Source organism: Sturnus vulgaris, chromosome 4, assembly GCF_052056855.1.
Source record: "Sturnus vulgaris isolate bStuVul1 chromosome 4, bStuVul1.hap1, whole genome shotgun sequence".
NCBI classification, from domain to species: Eukaryota; Metazoa; Chordata; class Aves; order Passeriformes; family Sturnidae; genus Sturnus; species Sturnus vulgaris.
Genome location: NC_142246.1, coordinates 23,018,607 through 23,033,446, shown reverse-complemented (window position 1 = coordinate 23,033,446; position 14,840 = coordinate 23,018,607). Strand labels below are relative to the sequence as shown.

Below are 14,840 nucleotides of genomic sequence, written 5' to 3'. Positions count from 1 at the left end.
TCCCTTTAGTGTGCTCTGTCTTTAATCCTAGCCTTATTACTTGAGACATGATGATTTTTCCACCCCACTTCTTTTTTTTTTTTTTTTTTTAAGAGTCAGCTACAAGCTGGAATGATATAGGGTCTCACATTTTTGTGTACAGTGCATGAACCATGCTCAGATGCTCACTAGAAATAAGCCCTTCTTAAAAAGGGAAATTGTGAGGTGCATGCAGGAGGCAGGAGTGGGAGAGCAGGATTAAGTAGCTCTCTTCTGAGAATGTCCATTATCCCTGTAGAGACAATAAGCCTTGCACAGAATGGTGTCCAGTGCTTAAGAAGAGGTGCAAAGAATCAGAAGCAACCCATGTCCAGCTAACCCTTTGTGGTAACATCCCAGGAAGCCGTGCTTCCTTCACAGCTCACCCTGCTGGGGTTTTGTGGTGGCTGGCATGACTGGAAAGCAGCAGGCTGTGGTTGGTGCCAGGACCTGCAGGGAGCCTCCTCCAGGGCTGCAGGGCAGGAGGCAGAGCAGGTCTGTGGGAGGGGGCAGAAGCTTGTGCTTCTCCTGTCTGCCTTCACCTTGGGAAAGGGGTCTTGGTTAAGTCATACCAAGAGTTAGTGGTTGCTGGAATGAAGGTGTGTGGTGATTTTATACATCCTGGCTTCAGCTCAGTGCCCATGGAAGGTTGTTCCCCAGGCTGTCACTTCTTCAGGGTGCAGCTTTCAGAGGACCCCAAGTGACCTTGGGGCCTGAGCTTTTGGAAAAGATATTTTAAAAACTGGTGATGGTCTTTCTACTCTTCGAGTTTAAACAATGTAAGGTTTGCACAACATGCTTTCTACTCTGAGTTTAAACAATGTAAGGTTTGCACAACCTGAAGAATTATTGTTGTTCCTTTTGTCAATGTCTGCTGTAGAAAGTGGTATTTTGGACGAAGGAAGGTTCATGGACTTTCTAGATGTCTATTTATATTTTCTGCATACTACTTCCCAGACTCGTGTGTGGTATTTTAAGCTTTATTACCTCCCACTGTTGATATGTCTGTGCTGCCTCACTGAATTCAGCTGATGCCTGTTGGCTTCATTGCATGTTTCCAAAAATACAAACTTCAGAGCAACAAGATTCAATGAAAAAAAAGTGTTGAGAGGAAATAGTGTCTGTATGCTTAGATACGCTGTGCTACAAACAGTGTATGTTAAATGTACAGCACTTTTCAGCTACCCTGTCTTATCATATGCTGGAGCTTTGTCTGCCTGAGTGCTTTCTAACTTGCTCTTTCTATTTCTTCATGCTTCCCTGGATTCAGAGAGAGGTAAATGATTTTCATTTTTCCATTTTTGTGTTTATCCTTCTGGCATGTACTGAAAAATGTTGTATTGGTTTGCTTGTATCAGTGAACAGAAGCTCAACTTAAGTGAGTAAATTCATATCTGTCACCTTTTCAATTTGCTGTTAACAGAATTGTCCAATTGATACTGGCTGTTACTTGTTTTAGGTCTTTTTCCCTCAGGTCCCAAACCCTTTAATAACAGAACAATTTAAAATCATGCGGTACAGTGGGTTTTAGTATTTTTCCTGGTCTTGGGATTTAAATTCTCTGGAATCCGAAATGAAAGACAGCAGTGTTAAAATCCCAACTTTAATTTAAAAATTGGAAAAAATGTGACTCTGAGAGCAGGGGATTTCAGAGCTAAGTTTAGCGAGATTTGAAAAAGTAAACATTTATTTTATATATTTGGTATTTGTTTCAGGTCTGTCTGGGTTGCTTGCTTCTAATTTAAGTTTGAAGAAAAGTTGTCCCCAGTATGTTTGATTTGTTTGGATGTACAAAGGGATCGTTTGGAATTCTCTACAATGCTTCCTGTTTCATGGGAGCACAGACAGTAAGGCATTGTAGTCAGGTGCTTTGCAGCACAAGGGCTGCAGCCACTCCAAAGGCTCTTAGCAATAGAATTGCATCCCTCAGATGAGATCTGGGGTTTGTTTGCTCTTCTAAATTGCAAAAACTTGAAGGGGGAACTGGGTGGAAGGAATGTGGTTTAGAGATGCAGACCGTTCCTCATGTTTGCTTTGTGGAATATAATGAGAATGGTTTCCAGGCCTGACTTTTTTTTAATCAATTCTTCAGGCAGTGTTGGCCTAGGGAAATATTTGAACTTTCTTGATTATGGTTTTGCAGTCCACTGTAGGTTTCATGCATGGGAGCAATGGTCCTTGCAGCCTAGCACTGGCAGTGTGCTTCAAGCACATTCATGTGTAGGGTCTGTGCACTACTGCTGTGTTCTCTGTCTGAATAATAAAGAACAAAGGAGAATTAGGAAGCCTCGCTTATAAAACAAATCACACTGGAGAGATTAACTATTCTGGTGTAGTCTGCTGTCTTCAGTTAAATCTGTTATAGTGCTTTGAGCATCTCAACTTGATGTATTTCTTTATTAAATCTTTAAATATTAATTTTAAACAAAAGCCCGTGTCTTCCAATTAGATCTAGAAGACAGAAGCATTGTCAAAAATATCTAAATACTAATTTGTCAAAGTCAAATTTACAGGCTCTGCTGCAAAGAGGCTGTTCAGAGGTTCACAGGCATAATAACACATTTATTTACTTAAAGTAAATTCAGGATTCATCTCACTGGTCATTCTGAGGATGGCCACCACTTTACAGTGCTGCAAGGGAGAAGCTGCAACTTTAATGGCCTTGACAAACTGCCTAATTTGTGTGCCTTTTCTTTAAAACTGCCTCACAGGGTAGAAGCATCCCGCTTCCCATGGACATTTCAGAAATACTGTGAAGTAGTTAAGGAAAAAACCCAACAGAACACCCTGAAAAATTTATGTTGACCAAATCAGTGACCAGTGATTTCTCATACGATCTGTCCCAAAAGTTCTGTCTTTGGTAAAATCCATCTATAAAACAAGCAGAGGTCTTGCTGCTGATGGACTTTTCAGTTTTCCATGCCTGTCTAGCAGCTGGGGAGCAGCAGTAAGCCCTGACCCCCAGGCACCAGCTGGATGTGACATACTGTTAGCTAGACCTCCTTGGGCTGCCAGTCCTGCAGGATCTCGGTTCCCAGGGCACCCCTGGGTGGTGACCATGGCACATGTGACAGACTGTCCTCCTGGCTATGGTGGTGGTGCTTTAGCCATGTGATTGTGAGGTGAGGCTGGGAATGGGGACCAGCATGGGATATACATGTAAGCTGTACAGTCTGCACTGCTGTCACTGTGCTAACAGAGCTCATGGATCTGGAGAATTGCACTTTGACATGACTCCAGTTGATGCAAACCTGTGGCCCTTTGCAGGAGTAGAATGAAACCCTTGGTAGTAGAGAGGGAAATGATTTGTAACATCTCAGAGCCACTTTTCATGCTAGTGAGGCAGTGGTGGCGAGGCTGACAGGACTCCTGTCCCCTCCACACAGGAGAAGGTGGTGGGCAGCACTGAGACCTGGAAAGCCCACCTGGGGGACCAGCTTTTGCAGCTGCCTAAGCATCAGGCTGCAGGAAGGAAATTGGAGTGAAAGTCACACAAATGCTTTCAGGCTCTGAAGGGCTGAGCCGGGTATCAGATGTATCAGCTCTGAGAGGGTTTTAACAAATTTTGGAAGCACGCAGAACTGTGGCAATGATAAGACATCAAAGAAAAACCGGCAGCTGTGAGTTTTAGGGCTGCCAGATTAAAGCCTCTGAGTATCACACAAAGTAACCATAACTCCTCCTTCAGAGTGAGCAAGTGACATTATCAAGGAATGAAGCAAACAGCCTTTCAGCAGAGGATAATTTACCCTACAAACTTCATGCTTGAATTAGAAAAACAAGCTACACTCTGTCAATGCCAGACAATTTGAGGAGAATTTATTAAAATGCAGAACTGATGTTTTGCTGCAAGGAAATCCATTTTCAAATTGTGTAAAAATTGAAATAAGAAAGTTTCCCAAAAATCTCTTCTTGGGAAGGGCATTTTAACTACTTGGATCCAAAATTCATCACCAGGGTGATGTCGTGGTGGCCAAGTGTGCCATTCTGGGTTATAGCTGGAGAGCAGCTAAAAAAGTGGAGGAGCTCTGTGAGGTGAAGAAAAATGGAAGGCTTTCATGTGTGTTTAGGATTTTCAACAACTGTCAGAAACACAAGGAAAATTCTTTCTTCCCCACATCACTTCCAGCTCTCATCACTGAGGAGAGAAGGATAGAGGTGGTTACTGTGTAAGAGAAATGGGAAGAAGACTCTTGGGAATAGTTATTTTTCTTCCTCCTCCAGAATTTGATTCCAAAGTGTTGGGTGTATATTCACTTCGAGAAGGAGCTATGAGTTTCATTTGGAACAGGTGGAAGGGAAGTGGTTTCACTTGGTATCTATCTGGGATCTGGCAGTTGAAAGATCCTCAGCAGATCTTTCACAAACAGATTTTGCAGTGTTTGTGAATGCTGCTTGTTTCGTCTAGTTATAGTTTTCTTACCTTTGGATTTTTCTCCCTAACTTCGCAAGTTCCTTGGTGTGACCATAATAAAAAGACAAGGGAACTGAACAGAATCACAAACATTATTTCAGCTATAAGCCTTCTCCTTTCTCCTATGTGAATAAGAAGTCTGGATAAAAAGCCTGAAGTGTTAATCCAGAGGATTTGTAATTTCTAAAATACACATTACTGCAGGGTCTCTCGCACCTAATCCTCTCTGCCATTCATGACACTAGAATATTTGTGTGTCTTGGAAAAAGCCCATCTGAGGATAGTCTTGATGGCATTGTATTTACCTGCTTTTATGATGTGCCTTCTCTTGCTTTACTCCTTCTCTGCTCCCATGGACATTCAAGTCTTGACAGTGAAAGGCAGCTCCCTGCCAGGTGCCTCTGACCCTGCTCTGCTCTAGTGGAGGCTGCTCTCCCCTTTTTGTTTCCTGCTCTCATAAGTCTCTGGTGAGCTGTTTGCAGGAAAGCAAAGTGGAGCCTGAAAGTTACAGACTCAGGAGATGGTTTCCCCACAGCCTCGCATATCTGTTCTGTGACCCTGCAGTTGTAGAAGTCTATACACCAGTACAGAGAAATCATCTTCTGTAGGCTATTCTGGATGAGTTTCAATCAATTTTAAGACAAGCCCAGAGAATATAATTTTCTGATTCAAAGATTCTTGTTACAATTTGTAATGCATAAATCTGGAAAGAAATATACCTTTTCCCGTATGTGTATTATTTTAATGTAGATGCTTTAAGTAGCAGCAATTTAATTTTATTGAGAAGAGTAAAAAGTTTTATTTCATGTTTTAAGGCTAGGATGTTAGGGATTTTTAACCTAAAAAAACCCCAACAAATTATACAATTCTTCTACAGTCTTTTGAAGAAATAAGTTTAATGTGAGAAGGTAATGAAGGATGTGCTACTCTTCTAGGCTGTACTTAATTGGGATGCCTCCTAGGACTTCAGCCTAATAGTGGCAAATGGTTATAACTGCTACTCAAACAGGACAGCATTAGCATAAATTGCTTTTAATGTGATTATATTCATCCAAGGTTGAGCAGCTAAGTGATGCTTAGCCAGGTGTTAAATAGATATGACTATCTAAGGTTTAGTCAATGACTGTAGACATTTGCCAATTAAAGAGAGTAAAAGAGCAAATAAAAATTAAATTCCCTTCTACTTAGCACCTTACATTGTCTTTTCAGCTCTCAAAATTGCTTTTTAAAATGTCTTTCTCTAGTTCTGCGTTCTTTCAAAATAAATTACTACTAAATTTTTAACTGTTCAGCAGAACCAGTCTTACCCACTCTTGCACAAATTCTTATCTATTTTTCTGGTTTTTTAGCTTTTGTCCAGAATACTGATTTATATCCAGTTCCTATAACTGGAAAGTTTTTAATGGATGATGTAGTATGTGTGCAAATGATTTTTAAAAAATTTATCTTCTATGCAGTACTTCTTCTCTATAATCCTGTATCAACTGAAGTTGCACTTGTGTTGTAAAATTTCAAGAGTATACAGCTTTTTTTGCAATATTGTTCTCCCACTAAATACCTTGCTGCTGTTCCCACTGATATGGAATGAAATTTTACGAGGAGCTGTCATTCAGATCCCACCAATTTCATGTGCACACACACCCTATGGAGACAGAGAATCATCCAGCTGGATGAGATGTGTTGTTAACCCTGTACTAGCTCTCTGTCCAGCTGTGGGCTTTGTAATGGCTTTTTAATTTCTTTTTTTGCTTGTTTTCCTAGCAGAATGTAAAGATAGGGGAGTGGTAAGAGCAGGATTTGCCCTTTTCTGTAAATTTCTATTGCAAACACGTTGCTCAGCACTTCTTCATTATCCCAGAGGCCTGTTGCACATAAATCTCACTTAAATGTTAATCAGCTTCAAGTGAGCTGCAGTCAAATGAAGGTTTATAGATGAAGCAGCCCAGAAGGAATCTGAAGTGGAAGAAGAATCAGAGACTGGTTTTCTGGCTTACTTGGTATTCAAGGCTTTGGACAAAAAAAGCAGCTGTTTCACTGTGGTCCTGTGTAGGGAAACACAAAACTTTTCCTAAGTTTTATTGTTGCTGTAAGAAGCAGATTCCCTGAAATCCTCAGAAAGCCATACCAAGAGGAACTGTGGAGCTCTGTTTTCTGGATGCCTAGAAATGCCTGAAGCAAGGCTGCAAGGCTTCTGCTGGCAGTGGAGGAGCCAGCTGCCACCAGCTGGTACCCCATCTCCATCTCCAACCCCATCTCCAGGTCTTGGCTGCTGGGCTGCCATGTAGGGCCACTCCTGCAAGCACAAAGGCATCTAGGTGACTTCCATGGATTAATGGCATCAGTGGTATTGTCTGTGCACTGCCAGAAGGGGAAAGGATGGTTTGTATGCTAATTTTGATTGATGATTTGGAAACAGATGGTGCTGGCAGGGTTGAGTGTGATGTGGTACCATAGGTTTGGAAGAATTCACATTTCATACTCTGTCTCAGTAGATGCAGGCCCTGATCATCTAAAGCTTTATGTATATTCACAATCCATGAATGTAATTATCTGATTTACTTTGTTCAAGCTGTTCAGGTACTTAAAGTGAACCACTAGTGTGTGAGTCTGAAACACCACCATAAGGGTTTTATTAGCTCTCAGTACTTGAAATTGATGCACTGGCTGGTGTGTCATTTTCTTCTGTAATTGTGTTATACAGCCTTGGTTTTGATTGCATATCGTTACAAGCAGAAATATTTACAGAAGCTGCAGGACTAAGTGCTGGAGAGGCAGGATACAAGCCTTGCATGCAGCACTGCAGTACTGAGGCAGCACTGGTGGAACTGAAGCAGACCAGGTGGTCCTGGCAGCTCCTTCCCAGCCCCCACCACCAGCCCTGTGGGGTTTTTTTATGGCACCTAGTTTCATGTTTTTTCCCTGTAGCTGCTAATTTTTCATAGGCTACAGGTGATCCATATCGTCTTCTCTTGGAGTCCAGCTAGGAGTCTTCAGTTGCTTTGGATGCATTAAGCGAGCAGAAAACCATTTTAAAGCAAGACTTGGCACATGTCTAGATGAGCCAAAAGCATCAGTCTTTTTCCAGGAGCAAGATTCCAGCTGAAACTCAGCATCTTGCAGTGCAGAAAAAGGGACCAACATGCTAAAAGTCTCTTGTGGCCGAGGGACTTGGGGAGGAAACCTTAGGGCATCTTCTGTAATAGACAGCACCTTGGTGAATTATTGCTTTGTGGTTTTTCCTGCAGGTCACCATCAACTGGGTAAAACACTGTCCCAAAGGATGCCTGTGTTTTACATGCTGGCAGGGCAGTGCTGCAGCCAGTGAGAGCCAATGCAGCCCATGGGCTGCATTCCCCATGCAGGAAGGGTTCAGGTGGCAGCACATTCCACGTGCTGCCCCACTGCCTGCTGTCCCTGGGCCCTAAGGGGAGCACTGCAGGTTGGATGCAGCGAGATGGAGAGGGACATCCAGCTTCACTGTGTTTCTGCATGGTTCTGTCATGTGGAATTGCTTGCAGATCAAATGCTCTGATAGTTTTGTGTGGCTTGGGTTTTTTAAAATATTATTCATCAGGCTTCAGGTTGCAAAGCACTTAGATAGAGCAACCACCTGTACCTGTTACTGAGCAGCCCTTATATTGCAAGGGCTCATGAAGAGTCTGCTGTTCAAAGTCCCAGAGAAGTCTGAAGGTAGGAAGGTGGTCACAAAGTAGGAATGAGCTGTGGTTGCTTGGAGGACATGAAAAAGCAGAGGTGCAAGACCAGTGAACAGAGTCTGGTGTAGCAAGGCTGGCAGCTGGGCAAAGCCAGGCTTCTTCCTGGCTCAGTATGTATCACTTTGTTTCAGAAGAGCTCCAACTCTTAAGCAGCCTGAGAACAAATAAACCTAGTCATGGCACTTCCTTCATCCATGCTAGAAAACTATACTGTGCTGTGGTAACTAGCCAGTACAGTGCAAAAATCTCTTTTGTAGGGCAGCTTTATTTAACTTTTGAAAAAATAAGGTCAGAAATTTAGGGCAATTAGTGTGAGCAAAGCTCAGCAGGTTCACATCTCCCTTTTGCAACCAGATCTCTAATTACTATCTGCATATTTTAAACACTTTATGGAGTCCTTTGAAATACGATTTTTCTCTGACTACAGTGTTATATGCTGTTTCTTGGAGTCCTTTAGCAGTTTAGACCTGCATATGTTTTCTGTCTTAATATGTAATTCTTTCTCTACTTCACCTTCAATAACATACTTGAGTAAATTTTCCTGTTTGCTTACAGTTGCATTTGGAATTATGGGTTGTAATTTGAATTGCATGGTTAGGAAACCATAATGAGCTTTTGAGTTATATAGATTAAGCAACAAATCATAGATATATGTTTTATGAGTAAGCAGTTTATTACATTTGTAGAACTGCTTTGTCGAAGGCATGTATTTTATACCTTGAGATCTGAGACATACACCCGTTAAACTGAAGTAGGACTTGCAGTTTTGGAAATACTACTGATTCTAATGTCATCAAATTTGTTTTGCATGTTTCTAATGTGTCCATTTATCTTGTTTACACAGAGACTTTGCTTATGTGGCAAGAGACAAAGACACAAGAATTCTGAAATGTCATGTGTTTCGATGTGACACACCTGCAAAAGCCATTGCTACAAGTTTACACGAAATCTGCTCAAAGGCAAGTGGATTTAAAATCGGCTGCATTTGTCTATTCAGAGGTCCCTGAGCCTTATACATGTAATCAGCAGTTGTATGCAGTGGTAGTTTAGTTTATATAGCTGGCAACAAGAAACAGTGTAAAGAATTTGTAAGGGAAAGTATGCAAATGGGTGAGAATTGTGGGAGAGTGGGCATTTAGATTTGAGGAGGATGGTATGTGCTTTTGATTTGACAAGTGTGTATAGAGGCCAAAGGATTTCCTGAATAATAAAGAAACTGCAGGTTCAAAATGGAAAAAGAACACAGAAGTTCAATTAATAATAAACAATGATGTTAAACTCCATAAATAAATCAGACCTTGTTTGAATGGTTTTCTTCAATGGCATTATCCTGCAGGACATAGAGGAAAATAGTTGCTAACTGCATTTTAAAAAAACATGGGAGAGAAGGGGTTTAAGATACTCTGCTTATGTATCCTAAAGGATCTTAGTTCCTGCTCTGATAGTGTTGTCAATAATACTGGGAAGGACTTTTCAGTCATTCTGCCTTACAGATTTGACCCCATTCCCTGGTTATTAATTTTGGTTTTCTTGGTTGATCAGTTCATGAGTGTCCTCTGTACAGTTATTTCATGCAGCAGTAACAATGCAGCACATCTTTTACAGTGAGCAATCTGAAACACTTTATAAAGAGGAAGTTAAATTAATCTACTTGAAACTCTTTTTTTATTCTTTTATTGAGCGGTGGTGGTCTTGAGATTGCATCCTCTTTTTAAAAAGATTACACTGCTCATTTTGGTCTTCCTTAAAACATTTTAGTGTGCATCACATAAAAAGTGGGCTGTGGGGGTGAATAACATCAGTTATCCCTGTGTAACTTGTCTCTCCTCATGAGTCACAGATCTTCCAGAAGTGCTAGTTAGGAAACCTTCAGGTTTTAAAATTCTACTGTATGACTGTCATTTGGTTTTTGCCTTTTGTTTCCGTGTTAGTGAATGGAATCAGTGATGCCAAACCCTCCTCTGTAGTTGGTTGTGTAGTCTAAAAATTGTTTATTTTTGCAACACTCAAGATGTGGTATTGAACTTGTTTGTGGTGTTTCATGAGCCTTTGCACAGAGTGCATTTCTGCAACCCTCTGGGCAGCAGAGTTATGCCTGAGGCAGAAGGTAGCCCAGCAACTGTGCAAAGCCTGGCAGGTTTGTGTGTGTTTGGGCTCCAGAGGGGATGCCAGTGGTAGCACTTGGGGAGCTGCTCAGGTTGGCCAAGGAACTGCCAACTTGGCTGTGCTTGGTGAATTTTAACACCAGCACTGCAGCAGTGGCTGAATGGACACCTGTTATGTTCTTCCTAGTTCTCCTCCAACTTTCCAATTCACACAGGTATTTCCAGCAAGTCTAGCAGGGAAGAATGTGCTACACAGGCCCTACTACTGCTGCTTTAATCCAGTAAGGTCAACATCAAGTAAAGGCTGTGGTAGTTTTACACAGGAATATCAGCAAGGGAGCAGAGCTGTCACATAAGCATTATGACATGAGACTTCTGACATTAATTTTGGGTAGGAGAATAACTACATATCTCAAACCATAGCTAGCAGCAACACAGTTAATTCAGCAATTGATGTAATCCTGATTCAGGGAAGCACTTGGCTTGTGCTGACATACTGTACCTCTTTACTGAGTCACAGCTTCTTCCTAAGATAGTGTGTATAATTTTTAATCAGAGGGGGCAGGAATATTCCCATGTGACCCTGCAACTGAAAATACTTTCAGAATTTAAAACCTAAAAAAGAAAAAGAGGGGGGCAGAGGAGAGAAGTTTGCTAGAAGCATTTTCAGACCAAGTGTCATCTGCTGTAAGACCAGGTATCTCTATAGCTTAATTACAATGAACAGTTGTAAGATAAAAGAGCAGATAGCTATGGTTCATATATGAGCTTCAGAAAACCTCTGTCAGCTTCCCTGGATCTGTTCTCAGTCATGTATTTGTAGGGAATAGCCATCCAAAATGTTTATTTAGAAGTGGGACTTTATTCCTCTTCTGCTAGTACTACACATTTTGAAGGAACCACATGTTGTATTTTGCATGAGATCTGTAATTCCACAATAAACATAAAAATGGAGGAATAAGTTTACACAGCAGAAGATAGTTTAGAGAGGAACATGCACAATGAACATTCTTCTGTTTGTGTTAAATATTTATGTTTCTTGCTATATTACTCCTCACTATAATTTTGCTGTTGATAAAAATGACTAGATTTTTTTTTTCCTCTTCAACCTCTCTTTCATCTAGCCTTGGACACCACTTAAGTTCTTTATGTAGTCAAGGAATGGTGAATAAAGTGGGGTAAAATCAAAGTTGTTATTTAAAAAGAATAACCTGCTTAGTCATGTACCTTCTGACTTATTTTAGGTTTCAGAAATAGGATTGTAATAGGAGTAGATTTGTAGTTGCTGCTATACTATATATGTATATATTATTTTTTTTAATGCTGTTTTATCACTGTCTTCTTCAGATTATGGCTGAACGGAAGAATGCTAAAGCCATGGCCTGCAGTTCATTGCAAGACAGGGCAAATGTCACCCTTGATGTTCCTCTGCAAGGTACTGTGTGTTACAGCTGGTATCCTCAGCATGCTCCTGCTTTAGATAAGTTTGTTTCTGATGCAGATTTTGACAAAAATGGAGCATGCTGGGTGGAGAAGTCAGGAGTATATTCCTGCTTTTTAATTAGCGTATCTGACTGATTGTAATCTGTTCCTGTATTACTGTAAGTATTTTTCTTAGTTATGTTGGCGTTATGGAGTCCTGCTCAGTTATGTCAACTTGTGCATTTCATCTTTTATTTTGAAATGCAGATGTTTCAAACACAGTCTTACTTATTTATGGCTACTCAGGATATTGTCTTTTTCAAATCAAAATACCTCCTGACTTGAGACTGTACCAGTTGGTCAAATCTTCCTTAAAAGCAGAATATACTCCAGTTACTTGGATTCAGAAGAGCCATAGGAGTACTCCTCCTAGGTTTCAGCATCTATTTTAGCAACTTCTGAGGCAAGAGTGCAAGTAGGTTTTAATCCAGCTTTTGCACACTATACTGCCTGGTAGAAGGAAGTTGCCTTTGTGTGCTGTTATTTCTCATATCTTAGTAGCTGCTGTTTTGAAACTATTCCAGGAGAACAAATATACTTTGTGTTAGCTTTACAGCAAATTATATGCTTCTAGATCCACCAGTTTGTACTGAATATCTTACTCCTAATCCATACATCAACTTGTGCAATGGTCTGTGTAATGTGTACTGTTCCAGTAGTATTGATTACTTGGAGACTGTTTAATATATTAGCAAGGATGGTATTAGAAGCAGATATAGATTTTGCATAGTTATTGCAGTGAAACTTAGGTTTGTACATCTCAGAGATGCATTCATCTATATTTTCTGTGTTTTAATATGCCAGCAATGTAATGTGATTTTATTCTTAGCATAGACCAAAAATTCCTTTAGAAATTATTGAGGCTTGTTCTTGTTAGAAGGAATAAAAATTTCTTCAAATCAATGCAATACCTTCAGAGTACAATTAATGGGTAAACAGTTTTATGTTATTGATGAAATAAAAATGCTTTTTCCTGCTGTGAATGCTGATTAATAGAAATTGACTTTTGTTCCCATGCAGTAGATTTCCCAACACCAAAGACAGAACTGGTACAGAAGTTTCACGTCCAGTACCTGGGCATGCTACCTGTAGCTAAACCTGTGGGTATGTAACATTTAAGTGAATTTCAGAGTATTTTACTTAAACTCTAATGGCCTGTCAACTGCCAGTGCATGATATTTGAAGGGTAGCAACCCTTCTGTTTCAGTCACATGAATCAGGCACGAAGACATCTAATATTCAGACCATCATATAAACATGTGTTTTGCAAACAGGGTATTTTGGGAGCTGCCAAGAAGGCAGAGTTTCTTTCTACAGCTTTCTCTGAATATGAGCTCTGCTACTAATGAGAAGGGCCCTAAAGAACTGAAACAGTACAAAAGCTAAACAAGATGCTATCCTGTCTTTTTCTAAGCCAGAGGCACCTGTTTTGGTTTTACAGATAGAAAAATACAACTTCACAATACTTTCTTCCATGATCAAATTAATTTCAACTGAATCCAAAACAATCTGTTTGCTATAGTACTGTGTGAAAATTTAAAAATCTGTTATTTTTTATATATATAATTTTTCACTATTGCATTTTATTCTCTTTTAGGAATGGATACTCTGAACAGTGCCATTGAAAGTCTAATGGCTTCCTCTAGCAAAGATGACTGGTTGCCAGTTACCATGAACGTTGCTGATGCTACTGTCACAGTCATCAATGAAAGAGTAAGGCAGACTGTGTTGTTTAAAACACAGTTAAAATTAGTGTTGAAAACCAGGAACAGAGAAATGCTAGTAGGCTTAATTTAAACTAAAATTCATTTGCTTATTTTGCATTTTATTTCTTTCCAGAATCTGCAGAGGTTTTTACTGCTCATATCAGCTTCCGTTTTCTTTATCATTCCAAGCATGTTCTCAGAAATAAATTACTATAAGTATTCATTAGATACTTAAATTCAGTGTTTTCCTTTCTAGGAATTTTGAGCCTAAAATGTTGTAGGTTAAGCCCAAAGTAGTAGCAATTCCAAACTGCATTTGCCTTACTCTTGGTATGGATGCCAAGAGTAAAATAAAAATGTGTTACAGAAGAAAATGTAGAGCACTTTCCATAGAGTTTAATACAGTGAGACTTATTAATGCAGTATTTTATATATGCCTTTTGATGAGGTACTAAACCAAAATCTGTGTAGCATATCAGTTATAGGGGATCATGTTTTGGAGTCATTGTAGCCACGTTGTTTTGTTTCTTCACAAAACAAGCAGCTACTAAAATGTACAACATTTTAAAATTTTGCGGTGATGCTCAAAGCTTTGTTTTTTTGGTGAAAGCCTAGAAGGGGAAATCCAGCCCAGGCCTGAGCACACTTGGTTTATGCAGATAGATAAGAAGGAATTACTACACTGTACCAGGATATCCTCCCATTTATTTGAAATTGAGAGTTCCACAGAGTATCCAGCAGTAATGACAAATCCTTTGGTTGATGGCCAGAATGAAGAGGAAGTCATGGTGGAATGTCGTGTGCGGTTCCTGTCCTTCATGGGAGTAGGCAAAGACATCCACACGTTTGCCTTCATTATGGACACAGGAAACCAGCATTTTGAGTGCCATGTGTTCTGGTGTGAACCAAATGCAGGCAATGTATCAGAAGCTGTTCAGGCTGCTTGTATGGTAAGTGACCTTCTTCAAAGGCACCTAATAGCACTTTTGATTTTCACTGCCCCCATAAATTATCATTTTTTCAAATTTGCAATTATATTAATTTCAAGACAAAGAAAAGAAAGATAAAAGTAGGAACTAATATTATGATATATTTAATCAATTAAAATTCAAACATTTTAATGTTTGAAATGCCAGCTTAGTGAACAATGCCCCTTTAATTATTTTCTCTCCTAACCTTTGCAACATATATGTAAATTAGAAATATTTTCTTTCACTACACAAATTACCTAATGCCAGAAAAACATTTTGCTTGGAACTGTGTTAAGAAATCTAGTGGTAATATAGTGAAAATAATCCTTATTGAAGAGTACCTGAACCCAGAAAAGTTATCTTTCAGTTTTCAAGTGGATATTTTTATAATTTAGTATCTGTTGTGTGCTAATGGATAGTTTCTGCCC

The 14,840-nt window shown here is 39.8% G+C and overlaps 1 protein-coding gene across 14 annotated transcripts in view; it reads left to right on the top strand.

Moving 5' to 3' along the window:
- APBB2 (amyloid beta precursor protein binding family B member 2) overlaps window positions 1-14,840 on the top strand; it is a 167,105-nt gene that overhangs the window by 148,577 nt on the left and 3,688 nt on the right. For 11 of the 14 annotated variants that reach the window (XM_088163298.1, XM_014871065.2, XM_088163301.1 and 8 more), the window contains 5 exons: window positions 8,993-9,107; window positions 11,601-11,688; window positions 12,756-12,839; window positions 13,333-13,448; window positions 14,212-14,391. In XM_088163298.1, coding sequence (XP_088019424.1) covers window positions 8,993-9,107; window positions 11,601-11,688; window positions 12,756-12,839; window positions 13,333-13,448; window positions 14,212-14,391 — 583 coding nt within the window. Of the gene's footprint in view, window positions 1-489; window positions 1,295-8,992; window positions 9,108-11,600; window positions 11,689-12,755; window positions 12,840-13,332; window positions 13,449-14,211; window positions 14,392-14,840 lie in introns of those variants that run through there. The other 3 variants (XM_088163305.1, XM_088163299.1, XM_088163308.1) reach the window with 2 other exon arrangements.